The sequence below is a fragment of the Eretmochelys imbricata genome, chromosome 2 (assembly GCF_965152235.1).
Source record: "Eretmochelys imbricata isolate rEreImb1 chromosome 2, rEreImb1.hap1, whole genome shotgun sequence".
Taxonomy (NCBI): Eukaryota; Metazoa; Chordata; order Testudines; family Cheloniidae; genus Eretmochelys; species Eretmochelys imbricata.
In genome coordinates this window covers 132,061,991-132,086,935 of record NC_135573.1, presented here as the reverse complement: position 1 = coordinate 132,086,935, position 24,945 = coordinate 132,061,991, and the positions used below count along the sequence as shown (strand labels likewise).

At 39.6% G+C, this 24,945-nt stretch overlaps 1 protein-coding gene across 1 annotated transcript in view; it reads right to left on the bottom strand.

Annotated features, from left to right (window-relative positions):
- CDH18 (cadherin 18) overlaps positions 1 to 24,945 on the bottom strand; it is a 245,119-nt gene that overhangs the window by 37,541 nt on the left and 182,633 nt on the right. The window contains exon 7 of the mRNA XM_077809160.1: positions 12,707 to 12,843. Within this exon, the coding sequence (XP_077665286.1) occupies positions 12,707 to 12,843 (137 nt within the window). The remainder of the gene's footprint in view (positions 1 to 12,706; positions 12,844 to 24,945) is intronic.

The window sequence follows — 24,945 nt, the reverse complement described above, 5'->3', positions numbered from 1 at the left end:
TTACGGGTTCTGACTCTGGCTTGGCCCCTGGCTCTAGTAACTGGCAATTGACTCTGGTGCTGATCCTTCGCTTCATTCCCCAACCTGGATGCCTGTTCCACCCACTAGACCTGACTCCTGCTCTGACTACTACGCCAGACTGCGTACATACTGGTTCATAACAGCAGGGCACTCATGTGAAGGCCCCAGGGGCTGAGGCAGGCCTTACCTGCTCCATAGGTGGTGTTTGAGGAGCGGGTTTCTGGAAAGCTGCATTCTTTTCTAAAAAGAGTGGTAGATACTGCACTTCTCAATGTGCTCCTCACTGAGGGTCAAAAAGGCAGCATGTATGAGGGTGACTATTCAGGTTAGAAACTTACATGATGGGAAGTGCTCAAAGCCTAGTGAGCACTTCATGCCACCAGTGCATAGCACTAAAATATTTTAAAAATAAACAAGTAAAACATAAAATAAAAAGCTAAACAACAGTTACCAACTGCTAACTATTTACAGATAAGGTATAAGGCTCAACTGGCTAACTGTAGAAGAAAATAACATGAGGTAAACTATACATCAATTTCTGAGTCAGGCCACAGGTGATGAAAATGAATTGAGCTGGGTCAGGGCAGTGCTGCCTTTATGTAGGCTCAGGAGAGGCCACAAGGATGTGCAGGACATGTCCCACCGCAGCGCGCACTGGCTCTGGCATGCTGGGCGCACACACGCATCTGGTGAAATACATGTGTGCAATCATTCAAAGAAGTAGATATATCAACACCCCAAAAGCCCCTCACACTCTACTGTTATGGAGCGGGAGAAGGTCTGACCATCCTCCTTTTGTTCCCACAGAATCCACTGTGTCATCGTAAAATCTCTAGCTACATGTAATATTGACATACCACAAATAATGGAGACTGTGGAAGGAACATCCCCAGGAGCTAAAGACCATCAAAACTTCAGCACCTTCTGCTCCAAGTACAAGGTGCAATTCTTTGATTTTGCCTTTTCTAACACAAATAAATAGCAACATGTACATTAAAGAAAAAATAGAAAGATCCACCCTACCAAATCCCAAATCAAAACAAAACAAATTCCTCCAACAAAACAAGACACTCCATTGCACACACGTCTCCCTATAAGGAGAGAATGAGAGAACATGGGTCAGATGTTAGTCATATTGCTCAATGCATTAGTGGAAGGTACTCAGATATTATAGTCATGAGCATGGTATAAGAACCTATATTGAATAGAATAGATTATATAAATAGATTCGTAACAGCCCACTGTAAACTGGACCATCTCTCCACTACTGAATATTAAAGGCCAGTAGAAGGTGCAACTATGCACATTTTCTGTATCACATTAATGCAAGGATGAGGCATTGAAGTTGTCACCTGCACCAGAGAAGATGAGACTATTGGGAATATTTGAGAATGAAAGAATAGTGGGAAAAGAGGAGGTTCAGAACAGAAAGGACACCAACTGGTCACTTCTGAACAGCTGGAAGAAAGGAGCAAGCTGTCTGGTCACTGCTAGAGGGACTTGGAATACCAGTAGGCTTCCCCACAGAAGACAATTCAAAGTAAGGTGGTGGGAAAACCAGACCCTGGTAAAAGAAGATTTTAAGGTATAGGGGAAACTCAAAGTTGGCCCTCCCTGATAGGCACACCATGAAGTTTCCTAGGAGAGTACAAATGAAAGGACAGCACATTTCTTTTTACTTGGGAAAATACAGTTATAAGCTGCCTTCTGTTTACCTGATCCCCCCTCTTGGTGCAGAGTTGGGACAGTCCAAGAGCATTCATTTCACTGGTGAGAAGTATGGGAGGTGGATTCTGCCAGTAGCTGAGCCTGAGCTGATCTGTGGCTAAGAGGAGCCTGATCCCAACTCCAGCAGGTTCGTGCATACGGACTGAGTGGGATATGAACTGGAAAGAGGCAAAAAACTAACACAAGGAGGCAGACAGACTGAGGGACAGAGGAGAACAAGGAATGATTGTAGGAGGAATGGACTGGGAAGAAAGTGACAATGTACTCGTGGATGAGTAAATAAAGCAGCAAAAATGGATTTGGGGGTAATCCCATAAATTTTGGGGAGAAAGAAATGGAAGATGTCAGGTGAGACACAACCAGAGGGAGCTCGGGGTGACGAAGAAAGATGATGACTCCCATTCAAAGAACAGCATTGCTCCTCTAAAGGTGAGAGAAATACATTGATAGGGGAAGGAAAGAAAAAAAGTGAGTGAAAGCACAACATAGAGCATAGACAGAAACATAGTGTTCCCTGTAAAGGTATAAGAGATTCCATTCCTATGGGATCAGAGGCCAGCAACTGGCTGCCTGGCTGATTAGCCACACCCACTGCAGCTGGGGAAAAGAGCTGGAACTTAATTAGCTGATCTTCATAGAAGAAGGCAGTAAGAAACGGAGGGAGGGGTCAGCAATACCCTCCAGAAAGCTGAGGGGCCAGTGGCTTTAAGCCCAATGGACTACTGCTAGAGAAACTGTATTACTAAGGGTCTGAGGTAAGAACCAGGAAAAAATGGGTTGATAAACTAACTGGTGTGAGGGGCAAACTTGGGGAAGGGACTATTCAGCCTGCACAGACTTTGAGGGAAGAGTCTGTGAAGTTTTTTTCATTTGTTTTAAAAGGCTTGAAATAACAGTAATAATTATATATATATAATTAATTATAGTAGATTATATATATATATATATATATATATATATATATAACCTACTAACCCTGCTGAAAATTGCTTCCCTGGATTCTGTGAGAGAACATCAGACAGAATTACCCCAGGGAGCAAGTTGGCTCAGCAAGAGCAAAACCTGGTCTGGTAAAATGATGTTGCTATAGACAGGCCCCACTGCTTTACCCTGCCCCTTTGCTGAGTGTTTGCAGAATCCAGAAGCTTGCAGGTAAGTTTCCTGTTTGGAGCAGGAATTGGTGAGGCTGCTTTTAGTGTAGTTTGTTCTTTCACAAAATGTATACAAGCCGTGTTTGCTTGAACAGGAGTGGTAACAAACAGCAAAACAGGCAACTTCCTTCTTGGAGAACCTTCGTATCAGACACTGCTACCCTGTCTCCAGAGCAACAATCTTGCACCTCTGTTACTTTTCAGGGGGTCATCACTCCAGTTCAACTACTTAACAAACTTTGTGCCCCTCGCATTTTTCACCTGGGAAACCCATAATCGAAAGCTGCTCATGGACACCACATAATGTGGAAAGGTGAATCAGGGCCTTTACCCTTCCTTTGTGCAACTGCTCTCTAATGAAACATCTTAAAGGCTTAGACAAAGAAACATTCTTAAATGCACAGGATACCCTTAATAACACTCTGGATTCAGTTATTGCATGACATCTTTGATATCCGGTATAACTAGGACCAGGATTTGGACTGCTGAATTCAGTGATAGTTTTCTATGAGAAAAGAGTGAATAAAGACTTTTAAAATTTTGGTCTGAATTAATATTCTAGCAGAATGTAGAAATTCAGAAAACCTTGAAGCATTTTGTACACCAACCCACACCACTATGAGTCAAAAAATGTCATGAAGCTTATGACAAATAACGAATACTCAAGTTAGTCCATAAGAACATAAGAATGGTCATTCTAGGTTGCAGACCCATGTTCCATATAGCCCCATATTCTGTCTTCCAACAGTGGTCAATGCCAGATGCTTCAGAGGGAAGAAACAAAACAGAGTTATTTATTGAGCCGTTCATTCCCTGTTGTCTAGTCTCAACTTCTGGCAGTCAGATGATTACGGACATCCAGAGCATGGGTTTGTGTCCTTGACCATCTTGCCTAATAGCTATTGATGGACCTATCCTCCATGAACTTATCTAATTCCTTTTTAAACCCATTTATAGCTTTGGTCTTCACAATATCCCCGCAATAAGCTCCACAAGCTGACTATGTGTTGTGTGAAGAAATATTTCCTTTAATTTGTTTTAAACCTGCTTACTGCCTATTAATTTCACTGGGTGACCCCTGGTTCTTATGTTATGTAAAGAGGTAAATAACACTTCCCTATTGCCTTTGTCTACACAATACATGATTTTATAGACGTCCATCACATCCCCTCTCAGGCTTCCCTTTTACAAGCTGAACAGACCCAGTCTTCTTAATGTTCAATAACCCTGATAATTTTTGTTGCCCTTCTCTGCACCTTTTCTAATTCCAACATATATTTTTGGATGGGGTGACCTGAACTGCACTCAGTATTCAAGGTGTGGGCTTGGACTTACATAGTGCCAATATTATATTTTCTGTCTTATTATCTATTCCTTTCTTAGTGATTCCCAACATTCTGTTAACTTCTTTGACTGTCGCTACACATTGAGCAGATGTTTTCAGAGAACTATCCACGATGACTACAAGATCTTTTTCTTGAGTGGTAACCGCTAATTTAGACCCCATTATTTTGTACATATAACTTTACATTTTCCAGTGTGCATTACTTTCCATTTATCAGCATTTAATTTCATCTGCCATTTTGTTGCCCCGTAAAGTTTTGTGAGATCCCTTTGTAATTCTTCACAGTCTGCTTTGAACTTAACTATCTTGAGTAATTTTGTATCATTGCCAATCTTTGACACCTCACTTTTTACCCCCCTTTTCAGATCATTTATGAATATGTTGAACAGCACTGGTCCCAATACAGATCCTTGGGAGACCCCATTATTTATCTCTCTGTACTGTGAAAACTTGACAGTTTATTCCTACCATTTATTTCCTCTGTTTCAATCAGTTACGGATACATGAGAAGACCTCTCCTCTTATCACATGACTGCATACTTTACTTTGGCCTGTCAAAGGCTTTCTGAAAGTCCAAGGACAGTATATCCACTAGATCACCCTTGTGAATATGATTGTTGACACCCTCAAAGAATTCTAATCGATTGATGAGGTATGATTTCCTTTTACAAAAGCCATGCTGACTCTTCACCAACATATCGTGTTAATCTATCCATCTGATAATTCTGTTCTTTGCTATAGTTTCTACCAATTTACCTGGTACTGAAGTTAGGCTTGCTGGCCTGTAATTGCCAGTATCTGAAGCCTTCTTTTTTTTTTTTTGTAAATTGATATTACATTAGCTATCCTCCAGTCATCTTGTGCAGAGACTGATTTAAGAAATAGGTTATATACCACAGTTAGTAATTCTGCAATTTCATATGTGAGTTCCTTCAGCACTCTTGGATGAATACCATCTGGTCCTGGTGACTTATTATTGTTTAATTTATCAGTTTGTTCCAAACCCTCCTCTACTGACACCTCAATCTGGAACACTTCTTGACTTTGGCACCTCATAAGGATGGCTCAGGTATGGGAATCATCATAACAATTAATTATTCCTCTCAAACACTGTACCAACAACTAAGAAAAGTGCCTGTTTTTTACTTAATTTTCCGAAAACAGAGGGAAGGTGAATTCTACTAAGTCCAGCAAAATAACTATTTTAGTATTTCAGAGAGTAGGGGGAAGCATATATGTTACTTTTCTAACACATGTGAACAAGAACAACAATAATTAGTTATATCCTCTTAGAAAATAAAATAAATCTTTAGAAAGAAAAAAATTAATACACTGTGGATACTGAACTCTAAACAGTGAAAGAATATATGAGACGTGACTATATGTGGTCATATTCAGATTTTGCTGTCTTGCACATCTATGGTGGTTGCTTAATTATAATCCAGATTAATAGCCTCAAAAACATTCATATGTTTCTTTGATGGGCAGTGTCTTTGATCTTTAAAATTAGGGATGTGAGTTTGAAAGAATCTCACTTGTTTTTGAAGGTAATTACATCAACAACAATTCAGGTCCTATCAGTGCTAATTCACAAGAAGAAAAAAAACCTTTTCCCCTTTTATACACCAGAATCATATCACCCCATATTCTTATTCCCACCAGGCTGTACATATATAAATTCCTTTATCTTTCTTCAAAGTTAAACAAGAGTGCTTGTGTGCATCTATCGTTTCATTTTTAAGTGTATGTAAATGTACACACATTTTGGTCACTGTTACCATAAACCAAGCCAGTATGTCTCTTGATAGTGTTAACACATTTATTTTATATCCTCTGGACCTCTACCATGCTTTTGACCATTTTCATTAAACCTTTCAATTCCTCCAGCTGCATCCATCTGTCTCATTTTGCAGAATCAGTAACAACATGGATTTTAATCTCACAACACATTTCTTTTTCTTAAAAGCAAAATAGTCATGTCTCCTTCTCCATCTCTCTCCCCAAACTACTGCAAAACCTGAGAACAATTGGCCAAATTCTTTCCTTTGTTTGGAGCCCACTGACTTCAACTGAAAATATGTGTGGCACGTGAAAGAAAAATAATGGCCCGATTTTTGGCAGGTGTCACATGTTATCTTCTCTTAGGCTACATGGTCTGTTTATAACATTCATCTGATAACTCTTGAACCTGGTCTAAACAATCTCATATCTTAAATTTGCTCTCATTCTGTGTTTCTTAGTTGTCATTGTTATTTCCTTGTATTTCTTAATTTATATTTCCACTATATTTCATCTTTGGAAAATGTTTGTGTATAATTAAAGTTCATATTGATCTCTGTAGCATAGTTAACAATTATTGCATGTTGTTTTGTATGTTTTGGTTATCCTCATTTTCTTTCTTTTGATTAGAATTTATTGCCCTGTCTCAAAGTGTCTCAAAAAAAGTGCTGCTTTGCTGGGTTTTTGTAGTGACTGTATTTACCTGGGATCATTTCAATACTGCAGCATAAACCATTGCACATTTTATTAATATATCACAGAGTTGCTGCTTTGTATGTATATATTTTTCCCTTTCCCTTTGAAGCTGGCATGAGGAATGGTGGTGGTGGGGGGAAGAACAAACAAACATCATCAAATATCTTTGTTTTCCAGTATCTCATTTTATCTTAGAGCCTTGAGGACTTTTAAAAGTATGTGGCTGCATAATAATGTTTCAAAGACTCTTATTTCCTATCTCACTGTGGGATCAAACTTCCATGTGTGCAGTATCATTTCACATGGTCATATTTTACTCTCTTTTCCTAGAACTTCAGACATCCAGAGCTTAAGAAAGTCTATGTGGATCTGACATTACCCCAGTGGATAGCCTTGCTATTTTCAAGTTATTTAATTTGCTCCTATTCTCTGCATCCTCTGCTCTGCAGGTTAGAATCCTATTTGGAAAAAGATCTAGGAACCATAATGAATAAGTCTTTGTGCACACTGGAATTCAGGCTTGTTCTTGGAGTTTATCCTAATGGTTGCAAATTCTCCTTCCCCTCTCTAATCCATTCTGGTTATAAATTCAGTGAGTTCACTTGATAGCTACATAGGAATATAGGTACTACTATTCTATATGAGGCCAGTGATCTATCTAAACCAGGATTCTATATCCAACAGTGGCCAATACCATCTCCTTCGGAGAAAGGAGTGAGAAATTCTGTAGAACGCACTTATAGTATAGTATGTTTGACGAAACTTTCTTTCAAATCTTCAATACCTAGAGGACAGTTTATGCCCTAAAGCATGATGGTTTCTATCTTTCCAAAATTCATGATTTTTGTTAACATTTACTATTATCACTCTGGATGATATTATTATCCATTTTAATGTCAAATCTTTTTCCCTTCAATGACTTCTTGTGGTAATGAATTCCACAGACTGATTGTGAGCTGTGTTTACCATGTGGCAGGTCTCAGAAATGTTTAGTTCAGTTGCTAGACTTACTGCTGAAACAGATTTCCTGACAAAATCCTTCTTGTTGGAAGAGAGAGAGAGAGCATCTGGAGCACTGGGCCAGTGAAAGACCTGAGGCCTGAACCATAGTCAGTAAAGTCAGGCCATAAACCAAATCCAGGCCAAGTATTAAAACAGATACTTACAAGTTCATGGTCCAATACATGAACTTTGCAAGGGTTACTGCTAGTTTGTTGCTAAAACACAGGCATTCCTAAGAAACAACAGATACTGGGTATGTACATGAACACATCTCAGAAGATTAACACAGGTACATCCTGACCTAACCCAGATAAAAGGGTTTGACAGAAGTGATGAATGGGGATGTTTTGCCTAAGTCATCTGGAGCAAAGTATAAGGGGAGGTAACAAGCAGATGTTGTGAAACATGTAAGGTGGTATGTAAGTTATTTGACTCAGTCTGTAAATGTTGGGGTACCTCTCCTTAATACTTTGTGTGGCCTAGGGGACAGCAGAGAGTCCCACTGCTGACTGAGCTACTCCTTGTCACTGGGCACTCATGTGTTAGTGTAACCTATAACCAAGGAGCCAGAGCGCTAGACTATGCCTTCAGGGCAATAAACCCATGTCCGTGGTCTTTCTTTATGACTGACATTGAGGCCTGCTGAATTAGTAGGCTGCATTTTCTGCTAGTGCTAATAACAGTGGAGCTCCAAGAAAAGAAGCACTGAGCAGCCAGAACAACCTGGCAGCAGTAACAACATTCTTCAGCAACATTCTTAACAACACTTGCAATTTTTCTTGGCTGGGACCTCTGATGCAGCATGCCATTCTCATTCTAATCCTCTAATGCCTCCATGTTATGCTTATTTCCCCCCACAGCTCTCACCCCATGTTACTGGAACAACAGGCTCCAAGGGATATTTTTTAATCTTTCCCATTTGTAGCGTGTGTTGCTTTGATTGTTCAAACTATAAGTTAACTTTAATTGGAATTGACTTCAGAGCTGGAACAAGCCTATTAGAAATGAGTGCTTTAGTACTTCTGCCCCTCTCTGGCCCTCATCTTTCTCTTAAAGTAGGCCAGACTCCAATTTGTTGTTTTCAACATTGCTGCATATTGAGCAATAATCTTAAATGAAGCATCTATCAGTGATTCCTGCAGTAGATCTTTCTTCTTCAAAATGTATCAGTGTGTGTGTATACACATCTACCCTGATATAACGCGGTCCTCGGGAGCCAAAAAATCTTACCATGTTATAGGTGAAATCACGTTATATTGAACTTGCTTTGGCCTCGAGCATTTCCGTTATTAACACAGTATTTGACACAATAAGTTATATTCTTGGTGTTGTTTTAGAAAGGGTGCAACTGATGTTGTCCTTCGCATCAAGCCCAGGGTCAGGGCTCGCAGCTGCGCGCCAGGGTCGGGGCTTGCAGCCATGTGTCCCTGTCGGGGTTGGGACTCACAGCCGCGCACTGGGGTCAGGGTATGTAGCCCCACAGCTCCACACAGGGGTCAGGGCTCACAGCCCGGAGCAGGGGTCGGGGCTCGCAACTTGCAGCCGCGCGTTAGGCTCGGGACTCGTGACCCCCACATAACTAGGTCGTGACCCCTGAGGGTTCGCAACCCCCAGTTTGAGAACCAATGTTGTAGATGAGACAGAAAACCATTTTTGCTTTACATCCAAATTTGTGTTATATCGGATCGCGTTATATCGGGGTAGAGGTGTATATAATATTATACTGATATATGGTTTGTATCAGTGTTTATTGATACAGAATGTATCTGTGTGTGAATATATATATTATATACACATGTCTGAAACATCTGCTTTTATATATAAAATCAAAATGCCTCATTCATATATATATATATATATATATATATATGAATAAGACGTTTTGATTTTTTTTCCCTCCAGTATGACTCCTCACATTTATCCAAGTTTAAATTTCACTTCCCAATTTCCAATATGCTTAGATTCTTCAGGAGTCCGTCTAAATCCTCCTTAGTTTTTACCAACTGGGATGGGACATACTGTAATCTGATTTCACCACTTTTCTGCCCATTTCATTCATTACATCATTACAAAGTATTCTGATCAACACTGATCCCAACATTACTATTTTCCTTTCAGAGGAACAACTTTTCACAGAGGCTCTGTTCCCTCTCACTAAATCAGCTTTTAATCTACGACAGCACATTGCCCACTCATTCTGTAGTTATTTATTTCCCTTAATAGTCTCTTGTCAGAGACCTTGTCTCAAACCTTTAGAAAAGCCAAACAAATCATGTCAACTGGCTCTCCTCCATCACTATTCCACTTACTTTTTTCAAAGAATTCTAACAGTTAGTGAGACATGATTTACTCTCACTGAAGCCATGCTGTTTTAATCCTATTAATTTACACTTATCCAAGTATTACGTTACTCTGTCTTTAATATACTTTCTCAGTCAGTTTCCCCAGAACTGAGGTGAGGTTCATCACTCTGCAGTTCCTTCACTTAAGATGTAGTACCAGATTATCAACTTTCTTATTCCCTTGACATCTGGGGAGTTCATAGCAGTAGTTATTGCAGACTGTTTTGCACCAACCAATGCTGAAACAGCCAAAACAGCTACTTCAACTATGTTATTTTCCTGGCACATCCCACTTACCCTGACTGTGGCCCTCTTATATCTCATTTCTTATCCATCTTCCCAGTTAATGTGTTAAAGTAACCCATTCCCCTTGCAGGGACTCATGCTTTGTGCTCATTGGGGATGGAATTTTCAAAAGGACTGATCATTATATTCACTCTGCTCCCACTGAGGTAAAACTTCAATGGGAGTAGTTAGGCCAATTCTGAGACCCAGATCCCTTGATTTCAATGGGAGTTAGGTGCCTAAATACCTTAGCGGATCTGGAACTGAGTTCCTCTCAAAATTCCACCCAGAAAGTGCATGTAAGCACCTCCTAGAGGGCTCAGAGACAATATTTTAATCTTTGAGACTAGTTACGGAAGAAGAAGACCCAAGAAAGGTTAATCAAAACCTAGTCTGTCTGCCAATCCCCCCCTTTTAACCAAAAGCTTCAAATCTTTTCAACACTCCAGTTTTAAGAATGAGAAGTACATGGAGGGAAAGCAATGCCCATTTCCCCCCACAACAGTGTACAACACTGCTTCAAGCTTTTCTGAATTTCCCCCCACAACACAGAGCACTGTGGATGCAGAATTCTAAGGAGATTGTCTTTTAAAATAGCATTTCATCACCATACATCTCATTTTCTTTAGTTATAAATATAATCTTTATTACTATCCTGTGCACAACACCACTCTCTTGATAATGTGACATAAATAATGTATAGAAAAGCTTCATTTAACTTTAGTGCTATTGAGATTTATTTCTGCAAAAGAGTTACATTTGGAAAGCCTGGATAGCTACTATTCCTTTTCACTTGCAGCTTCATATGGATGTCCCAATGAGTCTTTTAAATCTTAATTAAAGCTCACTTTTACTATGCACCTGTTTATGATTAGGCCTAAATTATAGTTTAATGCATGTTGCATTGTAATAAGACAATTTGCAAAGAAACTGTAAAGCACACCGAGGTCTCAGTGGTTGTGTTTTTTATGACTAACCACATAAAACTCAAGATTTTACTATTTACTATAGGCATAATAATAAAATCAATTTGTTGTCCTCATACAATTATATATAGTACTAATACTATAGCATATGCTAGTAGCATCTTCCATAAATGAAATTGCAAAACAGATTCAATTTTAATCTGTAGCTGAAACAGATGAAAACAGAGGGGATGCTCACCAGTGTTGGTGGCTATTGTCATTGGTCCACATTGTGTTGCATCATCTTGTGACAATGATGGGATATAGCAAGAAGAAAAGAAAAAGTGCATCTGAAAATAGTTCATGTTCCCAAGCAAAATCATAGCCACTGAAAGATTATATTTGTGGGTTCAGTTGGCACAGTTTGTGTGGACACATGCTTAGTATTCCTATCTCCCTTTGTTTTGATGCCAGCATTTATACTTTGCCAGGATGGAGGATCTGTGACGAAAATGAGTTCAGTCACTTTTAGCTATTTTCTTAATTGGAGGAGAATTTTAAAAAGTAAAACATTTTTTTCCCTGTACCAATAACATTTTTACAACTTCTTCAGTTAAATAGGGCTACTGACAAAACTGGCTTTACAGATGCGACATATCAAGAAAATACTCTTATTTTAAGGTTGCAAGTAGCCTTGTTTCTTCAGAGGAATTTGGTCTGGATTAGGCAGTTATGAGCATTTCACATAGAATGTTTGCTGTAGGAATAGGAACAGAATCCAGATCCAAATCTTATCCACTAAACTACAGTGACCCCCTGACAATTTGCTTCAGCTTTCTGTGTCTTAGTCACAATGAGTAAAAGTTTCAACATTTCCTAACCTGTGTCCCATTTTCCAAAGTCGAAAACAGATTAATAATACCTTAAGGAATATTTGGGGATTTAATTTCTTAGATGAAAACAACAGGGGGCGGGGGGAGGGAACAGAGATTCAATCTATAGGGTCATTAGGTTAATTCTAGCTATAAAAGGGAATGGTTGAGTTTCTCAGATTAGGCAATATTCTTAAAAAATTATACTGTTTAGTTATTTGTCAAGAAATATGAAAGCTGATATTCAACCCACACAAAAAGGCTAAATTCCTCCCTGATATGAGAACATTACCTATAATGGAGTTGTGCCCGAGACAAATTGGTACCGATGTGCTTAATAGAGGAAAAGGTTGTAAATATACATAGATGAATAAATATATGTATTTGTATTTTTTCTGGAATTAGAGAAATAACATGTATACCTCAAATTCTCCTTTACCTCCAAATTGGTGGGAAAAGGCCTGCCTTTGAAGAGAACCTATAGATAATCGGTATAATATTCCTTAAAAACAATTATTAGACTTGCATTCATAAGATATGGAAGCTTTTCTGTTACACGTCTACTAAATGTATTATTTACCTATCTCAGAAGCAGCAACTGTGATGTTGTACCAGGGTGTTTCCTCTCTGTCAAAGATCTTGGCAGTCTTAATGTTTCCAGTGTTAGCATCAATGATGAAATACCTATCTTCTTCTGTATTATGGTCAATGAAATATCTATGAAGGAATAAAAAAGCATAAATGCACAGATCTACTCCTTGTGGCATATATAATTGCAGAGCTGAAGAAGGCTACAAAGGAATATAATATGGGTTAATTTGTAAGTCTTTAAAAATGGTGCAGATTTTTTAAAAGGTTAGGAGAAGTTCTATATTATCAAAGGATCCAAAATAAAATTACATTTATTTCTTATTTCATCATGCAACTTGATTTATTTATTCAAAACAAAATTTCCACAGGAATTTACAAGACACATTTTGCCAGGAGTTGATTTTTACATAGCAGGAAAAAAAAAAGGTTAAATTATATTATTAATTATTTGCTGTGACTGCAATCTCTCTTGTTTGCTTATTTCCTGTACCAATAGTGTAGCATGTCTCACTGATAATGAATTTTGAAACATGATGACGTAAGATATTTTACAACATTAAGGGTTGCTGGGATCAAAAATAGCTGATTCATGAAACTGCAAGTGACACTGGACTAGAAGCAGAACTAACCAAGCTTAACTGCCTTGGCTTGTTGGCATGTTTCCTAGCAGTGAAAGTGAGAGCCTTGAAGTAGGGAAAGAAAAACAACAACAACAAAACAGAGTGAGGGAACACAAAGAAAGAGATTGGCAAGCAATATTTTTCAATGTATAATTCATTCACGATTACTTTTAATGAATGTATCATTTACAGACTTCAGTCAAGCTTTCTTTCTAACTTCAGGCTTGTTCATAATCTCTGACGAAAAACAAAGGAAGAAGATACTGAATATCTCTTATGTACTGTAAGTGGTTCTTCAGATAGTTTATGACAGTCGTGCTGTAACTGTGATAGTTTGAACATACAGAAGTTATGTAGGTCAAAACAGTGGTTTTGACATACCACATCCAAAATGAAAAATATTTTCATTATGATCTATATATCGCTACAAACATGTATTGTACATTGCAGGATAATAAAATACATAGTCCCTATTCCAAGGAGTTTCTAATCTAAGAGTCTGGCTCCTGCAGACACTGACTACTGGACACATTGCTTATGACCGAGAGGAGACCCATTATTGACTATTCACAGTAGTATGTACTACGCTTAGTTTTGTTTGAACGTGAACACTGTACCCTAGGATTAGATATAGTACAATAAGTACAGCTAGAGATGGGAGTAAATGAGATAAGGATTACAATGATAGGAACACATGGATGCTTATGGATAACTATCAAATCACTAGACAAACTATATCTATATTATACTTGAGTTCACAGCTGCATAACAAATGGTGGCTTTAGTTTTTAAAAGAGGAACAGCTTTGTCCACATCAATTACATATTGCGACAAAGCTCTGACCTTGTCTCAGTGGGCACCACGCTTCCTGGTGGATTACGCTAGCCTCAGAGGCTCACTGTGACCCTCCACATAGCCCTTCTTTCTCTAGAGGCAAGAGTCACAGCCTACTGAGCCATTTTCATCATAAGCCAGCAAGGGAGGTGAGGAGAAGCTACCTTCCCTCGCACAGTCTCTGTTGTCTCCCAGTCTCAGTGATTAGTTGGGGAGGGGAGGGGGAGCCTGGGCCCATGCTCTACTCCAGGCTCCAGCCCAGGGACCCTGATAGTAGCAGCTCTTGGTAGCTGGCTTTTTGGAAACAGGACGAGTACGATTCCCTGGGCCACTTCTCCACAGCAGCCCCCACTTCCTCAATATCTACATCACCGTTACCTCAGGCCTCCTTTCTTGTGCCTGATGAGGTTTGTTCTACTCCATTTCTCCAGCAGCATGACTTCCTCCTACAGCTCCTGTCACACGCCCTCCACCTGACTAAGTGGGAGGCTTTTAACTAGTTTCAGCCAGCCCCTGATTGGCTTCAGGTGTCCCAATCAACCTAGCAGTCTCCACTGCTTTCTGAAAGGATCTTAATTGGCCCCAGGTGTCTTGCTTAACCTGGAACAACTGCCATTTGGTTACCATGGTAACAGGGATTTGTTTAGCCTGGGGCTAACATACCTGTTTCTCACTACTTTCCTATAGCCATCTGGCCTTGCCCCGTCACAATATGTATATTCTATGGGAGATTAAAGCACTCAGTGTTGAATGAATAATTTCATTTTTATTTTTATGTCACTTATGAAAATAATTTATTTCACTCACTGTTTCAGTTCACTTACTATGATATTAGAGAGAGAGAAAAGTTTTGAATCAACCCACAGTTGTATTTCCTTTTCTCTAGTTTTATTTACATACAGTTAGGGATGTATCTTTAAAAAAAAAAAAAAACATCTATTGGGTGGCTACATATTTTCATGGCAAAGGTAAGAGAAATGTTCTTTGGCATAAATAAATGGACTACTGGACCGTTCTTTCATCTTCCCTAATATCTTATATTGAGAGAATGCTTTCCTTTCTTCTAAGAGTCCAGAGTCCTCCTTAAAACCACTTCTTGCTTAAAGATTTCCAATACTAATATTTTCATTGAGTTCTCCAACCTCCATGTGTTCCAATTGTTTCTTGTGTATCCTATCTAGAAGCATCTTACAAGTAGTTAGTGCAGCATGGAGTCCCCATGATTTCATGTGCAGAAGAAATGATGTGCAGAAGAAATGATGCACGCAGCACTAACTGTTTGCTGGATCAGACTCTTAGATGGTAAACTCTTCACTTGTATTTTATAAGTATCTTGTCTCCTGTGTATGGTGAACCATTGTAGGTATGACCCAAAGACCATCCCAGTGCCAGAGGGCCAGTATCTGGTAGTGCGTTTCAGCTAGTCTGACCAGTTCAGTGTATCCCAATTAACTTATGTTATAATCTATGTCTAGTAGGTATTGTGTAAGGCAGTGTTTCCCAAACTTGGGAAGCCGCAGACAATGGGCGCTGCGGGCCGACGGACGTACTGGCCGCTGCTTTCCACAACCCCCATTGGCCAGGCACAGTGAACCGCGGCCAGTGGGAGCCACGATCATCCAAACCTGTGGACGCGGAAGGTAAACAAACCAGGCTGGCCCACCAGGGGCTTTCCCTGAACAAGCGGCATCCCAAGTTTGGGAAACACTGGTGTAAGGTATCGTTAGAAAACCAATATCACAATAATCATTAATATTTTTGCGTGGTGTATGTGTGATAAATTCCCCAATGGCTGAACAAATGGGAAGGAAATATGGGACTAAAATGTGTTTGAACCAGAGAAGTCTGGGGAATGGGTAAACATGTTTTTTTTCCAAACAAAGGAAAGGTCGATGCCCCCCTCCAAGTGTAATCAGAGACAGTTGGCAATCACAGTCAAGTGGCCATTCATTGGCATATCAGAGGCAGCAGGGGCAGATCAGTTTGCATTGCAGAAAGCACCAACAAGGAAGACAGCAGCCTGGAACCTTCTCCATCAGACGCCATGGCACCTTTCCCTCACAGCAGGGGCACCGAACTTTGAGAAGGATACTGTAAAAGAGCCAGACTCACCTGGCGGTGCCTCCTGCTAGTCATTGGGAATTAGCTCTTTTCCAGCCTGGAGCACCATCTGCAGGCCGGTGATCTGCACAGCTCTGGCCCCCGTGTCCCTCACAGACCCTGGTGTCCCTTTCTCTGGGGTTTTACCCCCTGGCAGTACCCCCACACTGCCTCTTAGTCCCCTTCCTGGGGAACCCCCAACCCACTATCCCCACCTTGCCTCAGTCTGGGCTACTGCCAATTATCACCAAGCCCCCGCTCCCTGGGGCAGACTGCAGTGTAAAGGCCACTCATCACAGGCAAGAGGGTTTGGACCTGTTGCCTTCCTCTGCTTCCCAGTACCTCTATGGGCCTTGGACCAGGCCCTACAGCCTGGGGAGTTGCCAGCCTGGAGTGCCCCAGCTAAGCCCGCTCCTTCCCCAGCACTGCACCACCCTCAGTACCCTGTCAGGCAGGCAGGCCCTGCTCTCTCCCAGCCTGGAGAGAGATTCCTTGGGCCTCTGGCTCACAGCCTTTTTATACAGGCCAGCTGGGGCTGATTGGGGCATGGCCCAGTTGCGGCTGCTTCCCCAATCAGCGATCCCCAGCCACAGCCCTCTCCAGGGCTGCTTTTAACCCCTTCTATTTTAGGAGCAGGGTAGCCACCCCACTACAGATACATTTCAAAAGTTCACTGGACTATAAAAGTCAGAGGCAAAGAACCCCAAGTTATCTTTCACCTAACAAACAAAGGAACCAAACACTTTGTAGTTGGTGGGAGATCCAAAGGGCCCCAAAAGTACTGAGTACAATCCTGTTTAGGTTAAGCTACTGATTTTTGTCAGTCCCTTGAATGGACACTTTGCTGTACTTATACAGTACTATGAATGCATACTATTGGTGCTCTAGAAATAAGCTTCCTGCCTCTTAATGACCAGATCCACTGGATTCAGGTTGATGACCAAATAGCTCCACTCATATAGCCTATTTTAGAGCTAGATGACTATACTTCACCTAGGTTTTTCAATTTCTTGGTCCAATCAACAACAACACAACCCAGAACAAACAACCAAACAAAAACCACCTTGCTGCTTATGACATTAATTAATTACATTGTTATTACTCTTAATAATACTAGTAATGAATATTGGTGCTTCTGTAGAATAGAAAATGGGGATAGCATCATTGAAGTTCTAAAGCTTCAAATTGTTTCTTCAAAACTGAATTTTTATCATAGATGAAACTAGATGCAACCTGCACCACCCTTTTGTCAGGAGGGGGTCTGTGCCCCAGAGGGGGATTCGCTGAAGAGAAGGTCAAATGGAATGTGAATCACTGTTTTCCTTGGGTCTTCTGACCCAGTTTCTGGTCAAAGGGGGTGGGGGCTGCACTGGCCAGCTCTATGTCTTTTAGTTGAGCAGCGGTTGCAGGTGTCTCCAGTTATCTTAAGAAAAGCAAAGTATATTTGCCATGAGGCAGAAACAAAGAGAAGTTATAAAGAAAATAAGCAGTAAGCAGAATATTACAGTAGACAGATGTGAAAAGCAAAGTGAGTTAAGCTCTGAGCTTAGATACAGAAAATATTGGGCAAGGGAGATTTTCAAAAATACTAAGGATTTTAGAAACACAATCACTATTGATAGTCTTTCACTGAGATTTTTGCTTCTAAATCCCTTAGAAGCTTTTGCAAAATCTCGCTAAATTAACTGAAAATGCCATATAATACCAAATCTGTCTCTCTGTCAAGCCAAACAAGCTGTCAGTTGGAGTTACTGCATGTCTCTCTCCAGTCATTTTGTTTTATTGGAAAACCTAGCTTTTCATCCTATCCTAACCCCTTTTATTGGCTTACACATTACATTATAGATAGTACAAACCCAGTTTGGTGTCTGTCTCATACCTCTCAACAGCTATGGACAATAAGAAATGTTCTTGTTCAATTGCCCCTTGTCGTCTGGCATACATAGCTATCTGACCAAATAATCCTCCATAAATCATTTTTGAGACAGACCTGAGTTCACAACTCCCAATACATCTTTGACTTTACACATCAAAGCATGCTTAGCCAGGCAACCCTTAGATAAACTGTTCATCCCCAAACCAAAAATATCACTCAAATAAATAGGTATCTTGGCATACCTATTAATCACACTATCCACAGACATACTATTATATAATTAAATAGCACTACAATGATACCTATTGGGAGACTTGATTTGGCTTCAAATCGTAGCAGAGCCTCTTTCTTCACAAAAGACTCTCAGATTTAAAGCAAAGGTGAGAGGGAAGATATCTCAAACAGTAGCGCAGAAAAAAGTAAGTTATTCCTTTAAGTTTACTGCCTGTGATCAAAAGTTTGCACAAAGATTTTGATCAATACAAACCTTAAGGATACTGCAGCCTATTGTTTATGTAAGAATCAGTCACATAATACTGAGTGATGTGATGAGTATAACTAGCTTTGACTGGTGTCTTGAGCCTAACCTCAGTGGATGTGTTTTGATTTTAAAAATGCATCTCAGAGGACTGGTAGATTGCCACCTCCACCCGCAAAATGGAGAAACAGGATCCCAAAAGGCCAAATTTCTACTTCTTAAGAAAATCTCCCACTGTTGTTAACTCTGTTTTGTCTCATGGCAGAAGTACTCCACCACTCTAGTGCGGACAGAAAGGGTATGTGTTTGTGTGGTGGGGGGAGAGCATAAGGAATCTTTGCTTCCTTGGAATTTCAATCTGCACATTCCTTTTAGGGTCATGGGCGAGGGGGTGTGGCCTCATTATCCACTAGAACTTAGCAGATCTGGATAGCCTTGCCTCAGGGGTGAACAATGGAATATACAACACTTCACAAAGGGTTGTAATAGATGTGCTGCCTATGCACTCCTGGGAAAGCTCCACATGGCCAGTTATGACAAGCAGTGCCAAACTGATGCAATCCAACCCAGAAAGATTTAAACCTGTACCCTCCCCCATCAGTCAGCAGTGTGCCCTTGTTGCCAAGAAGGCCAATGGCATTTTGGGATGTATAAGTAGGGGCATAGCGAGCAGATCGAGGGACGTGATCGTTCCCCTCTATTCGACATTGGTGAGGCCTCATCTGGAGTACTGTGTCCAGTTTTGGGCCCCACACTACAAGAAGGATGTGGATAAATTGGAGAGAGTCCAGCGAAGGGCAACAAAAATGATTAGGGGTCTAGAACACATGACTTATGAGGAGAGGCTGAGGGAGCTGGGATTGTTTAGCCTGCAGAAGAGAAGAATGAGGGGGGATTTGATAGCTGCTTTCAACTACCTGAAAGGGGGTTCCAAAGAGGATGGATCTAGACTGTTCTCAATGGTAGCAGATGACAGAACGAGGAGTAATGGTCTCAAGTTGCAGTGGGGGAGGTTTAGATTGGATATTAGGAAAAACTTTTTCACTAAGAGGGTGGTGAAACACTGGAATGCGTTGCCTAGGGAGGTGGTAGAATCTCCTTCCTTAGAGGTTTTTAAGGTCAGGCTTGACAAAGCCCTGGCTGAGATGATTTAACTGGGAATTGGTCCTGCTTCGAGCAGGGGGTTGGACTAGATGACCTTCAGGGGTCCCTTCCAACCCTGATATTCTATGATTCTATGATTCTATGATCAGACCCTAGCAAAAGAAGGCAGCCTAAGGTTGACAACTGATTTCAAAAAAAAAAAAAAAAAAAGAGTCCCCAGTCATCCTTACTGGTGGTCACTGGGGCTGAATCTGTATATGAACTCTAAATTGATGCAAGGGGTTTCACAATCTTAAATATAGATAGAAGTAACTGTTTGGCTCTAAGGGAAGGAAACTGGTAATATTGAGGCTTTCAGGCCTTAAGAAGGGTTATTGAATGTGAAGATTCAAGAGAGAGTGGTTAGATCTTATATCCACAGTCCTCCATGTCCACCCTGGTTTGAGTCTAAACACATTTAATCAGTGAATGATAGCCATTTCACCTGGGTGACCTCAAAGATTTAAAAGCCATTGTTTACTTTATTGGCAAAATCAGGTTTGAGCAGAGTCTTTCCTGTCATCCTCATGCATTCAAATTACAAGATATTTCTAACGTTCTTCTGGAAAGAAGTTGTGTGCCAGTTGAAGGCAATGGTGCTTAACATCTGCATTGTCCCCAAGAAAATATAAAAGATTATGGATTTGTCTCATCAGGCAAGACTAAAACTCAGGAGACTGTAATCCTATCCAGCTCTAAATTGGCACTGATGAGAGACTGAGGATTGTTCTAGTCACTGTCCTGCCTTAAGTATACAAAAAGGTCTGAGGATAGATAAACTGGCTTAGATATCTAAGAGGCTTTACAAGTTGATTAGATTCAATACAATCAAGTCTTGGAATAAATTTCAAGTGACCTGAACATTTCTGAGTATGCGTGGGCACTGTCAGAGAGCTGGGTGCTCCAGCTGCAGCTAGCCACAGCTTGCTGGTCAGAAGACAGAACCTTCATTAAACATTACTAGAGCTCCTCAAATGTGGACAAATACAACTCGGCAGATGCAGCCTTCAGATGCGCCTCCCAAATGTGAAAAATTATGTGGCATTAGCCCACCATGTATAAAAACAGATTACTTTTCATTCTGAGAAAATAGAATGCTGTTTGTATGAGGGGAAAAAAACATTTTTCCTACACTCACTTTTATTCACTGACAACTTCTACACATCTTTCCTACCCTTGATCATGTGTACTCCATTATCTTGCTTTTCTAGGAAAAGATTTGCTTCCACATTTTCTTTCTTCACCTTTGCATGGACAGGAAAGCCTGTAAGGACCTAAGTTAGAAGCCAAAGCAAGATGAAGATCCCTCTTATTTTACTAAAAAGAAAAGGAGTACTTGTGGCACCTGAGAGACTAACAAATTTATTTGAGCATAAGCTTTCGTGAATGCATCCGATGAAGTGAGCTGTAGCTCATGAAAGCTTATGCTCAAATAAATTTGTTAGTCTCTCAGGTGCCACAAGTCCTCCTTTTCTTTTTGCGAATACAGACTAACATGGCTGCTACTCTGAAACCTGTCTTATTTTACTCATTTCACTGAATTCTTCAGAGAATTACTCCTGCTGCAATGGCGCTTTGAATAGGTGTATTGATACTGGGCATCTCACTGTTATATTCAGAATCCCCCTTTTTCAGCAAAATAAATATTTTACTCGGGTTCCAGTGCTGCTAGGTAAGTACCAATATTGAGTTCAGTAAAATACCAGACCCAGTCTCCATCCCAAGGAACTTACACACTAAATGTGATTTTAATAACATATTTACTCATGCTTTTGGACGTATATACACAAAATAGCAGAATAAGTCATATAAGAATAAGTTTATATATTCATATTTGTTTATTACAGATTGGTGAAGCTCAATCCTTCAGATCAAATCATGTCTAGATTTTGGGGACACTCAGATATATGACCTGAGTCTTAACGCTATATGCAAGTTTTACTCCAGTGTAATTATGCTGAAGTTAGTGCAATTCCACCAGCACAGAGTGAAAATTCAGGCCCTTGGAACTCCAACAGAGAAACAAACTGTCAGTTTTGCTGTCAAAACTATGGATAAGGGAAGAAACAATTCTGGTTGCTGAGAAATTTTGACCACCTTGTACTCGAAATCTGTGATGTGATAGCATCTTTTGGACTTATAAACTGCTGTTATGTATGCGTAGCAGAGATAGAGCACACAGCTTGACCTAGCCCAATAATATTTTGGGTATCTACAGGGAAGGAGCAGCAATTGGATGAGAGCTGCTTCTGTTCCAACACTGTCACTAAAGAGATGTATGCTGCAGCCCTGGGGAAGACCCACAGCAATTCAGATAAAGCAAAAGACTTATAGTCTTCAGCCAGGCAAAATAGGGTGCTCTTCATATATTTTGATTTACAGACAACCTTGTAGACCTTGGGAAAAATAATATTGAGGGAACAGAGAGGGCAAAGATATAACACGAGAGGAAAAGAAGGCCCCTGCCTTCTCTGCTTGTATGGATCTGCACACAAGAACTGGGTGAATTTTTCCGGAAAAAAATGCAGATTCATCGACACCGAACTGTTGTGTGAATGCATGTTGGTTTTGCCAAATTGTTCATGTCAAAAAAACCAGGACACAAAAATGCCAAAAGTGTAAAAAATGTTGAAATGAAAAGTTAAAAAAGACAATGTTTTGATTTTTTTAATTCAAAATAACTTTTCATTTGAAAATATGCTTCAATGTTATTTATTTAATTTTTTAAAGGAACCACTCAAAATACAACCATTTGTTTTGGGTTGACTGATTTTTTTTCCTTTGACCCAAGACCATTTTTATTTATTTATTCTTCAATTCACATAAATTTTTGTGAATTGAAGAATATTATTATTATTCATTATTTTTCCCTCTGATTTTTTTTGGAATATTATTATTATTCCAAATAATTAAGAATATTAAGAATATTATTATTATTCATTATTTTTCCCTCTGATTTTTTTGGAATTGCCTTAAAACAAAACAAAAATCAGTTATTTGCATAGCTCTACTGTACACTGAAACTCCTGCAGAGATATACAGAGTGGGAAAACTTTACAGTCCATCTGTTAGAGCTTTGGTACCATCCTGCTCACTGTTTCATCCTAGTGCTTACAAATTTTATGAGTAAACATAAGGAAGAATCTCTACCTTTTTATCGGCCCTTTGCTTTGCACCAAAGTAGGTTCTGCAGCAGCCAACAGGGCGATTCCCATATATTACCCAGATTCATAAAAATACAACAGGGTGATCCCTGTAGCACAGATTCATAAAATAGAGCCAAAGTGATATATTCAATACAGAACACAGACAGAAAACAGTTCATTCTCTATACTACACCATGATTTAAAATATCAGACTGACCCTTTTCTGCATATACATTATATCATCACTTCTGACTGTAGTAAGGACCTTCTGTTGTCTTCTCTTCTCATTCATACACTGTGTTCCATATTAGCCAAGTATTTTTGTTGTTGTTGACCTTATTCTCACACAGTGATTACACACAGCTTTCCAGATTACAGTAAGGATCCTTCCACTAACCCTACATCTCCATATTAAGCCTGTGCTCCCACAGTTCACAGACTACATTCCATAATATAATAGCTTCTACTGTTCCAGCATGTACTGGACCTACTTTATGTAAGGCTTTTCACTGCACTCTTTACATACGGCATTCTAGACTATTATTGGAGCTTTTTATTGCACTGATGATGTAATGTGTTTCAATCTTATATTAGGTGCCTGTCACTCCGTTGTTTATGTGTATTGTGCACCTAACTGAAATAGGAGATGCTATTCTATCATTTATATATTGTGGCCTACTTTATCAATGGAAACCTTCACTCCATTAATATGCTGCATTCCATATTTAATATGTTTTTTTTTCTCCATCAGCATAGCATGTACTGTAATATAAAAAGAGTAATAAGTGATTCTGAACAGTGTGTTTGCCATAGAACCCACTTGAGCAAGCAGTTCCTGCTCCCTGTTCTGCTTCCCCTTGCAGTGTGGGCATGCAAGAGGGTGTAGGTCAGGATGTTTACCAGGTCACCGAAGTTCATTAGACCTATCTTCCCAAAGACATGTAAGATAATTGAGCCTGTGCAATTTAGCTTTGTCTGTTTGGGTTTTTTTTTTTTTCGAAGGGTGAAGCTAGAATAGTTAGTTTTCATTCTCTTCCCTATTTATCAGCAGTGGGTTTTAGGAAAACCAGCTACTAGGCAGGGAAGAAAAAACTATAAGAACATAATTCTTGCAACATTCATTTCATTTCCAAACCCACACTATAGATCCCTCACATACTCACTGCTAAGATTCTGATACTGAACCAGAACCTACTTTGTGTAAGCACAGGTTTGGCTATAGGTTCCTCAAATCAAAAATTAAGGAGGGTTCAGAATGTGAGGGATTGCTTTTGTTCCATCTCTAATAAATATACATTTTTGCATTTAGGAATATAAATATAATCCAGTTCAAGATCATTAAAGTTCTTAAAGGTCACAAAAAGAATGTTAGTAGTACATTGAATTTCAAGAGGATATACTCTTTGTTACAATATGAATCTCAGTGTTCCTTTTAAAATATCAAAATTTTTCCTGGCTCTCTGAAGTATGATACCATATAATTTGTTAAATCATCCCTATATTCTACTAGCAATGCAGCAAAGGTTAAAATAGATTCCTGCATCTGCTCCATTATTTGAAACCCAAATTAATTTCCCTATATAATGTTAATTTTGTAATCCTGTGACTAAGTAATATATTATTTAATTAGTAGGTTATTTGAAAGCTCCAAACAGAAGGTTAGCAATTTAATCCAGACTAAATTGACGCAAATCTGAGTTCATTACAGCGCCGATATCACTCAGTGGCTGGAAAGCAGGTTCTTCTACTCTGTAACAGAGTAGGTATCTTAACCACTATCATATATCATCCATTATGAGGTAATACTACGCGACAGTTAGACAAAGCAGAAAGGCAAAAGCAGCCGGGAGACTCTACTACATGCTCTACTAACTTCCCATAAAATGAGCAGTCTGAAGCTTACAGAAAAGCTTTTCCAATTTTGTAGGTTTCCTTAATCTGGTTAATGCTTTCTACTTTTCCTGGAAATAAAGCAGCTGCTTTGTATAAAAGGCAACTGAACCATACAGCCCAATTTACTCCGTATCTAAA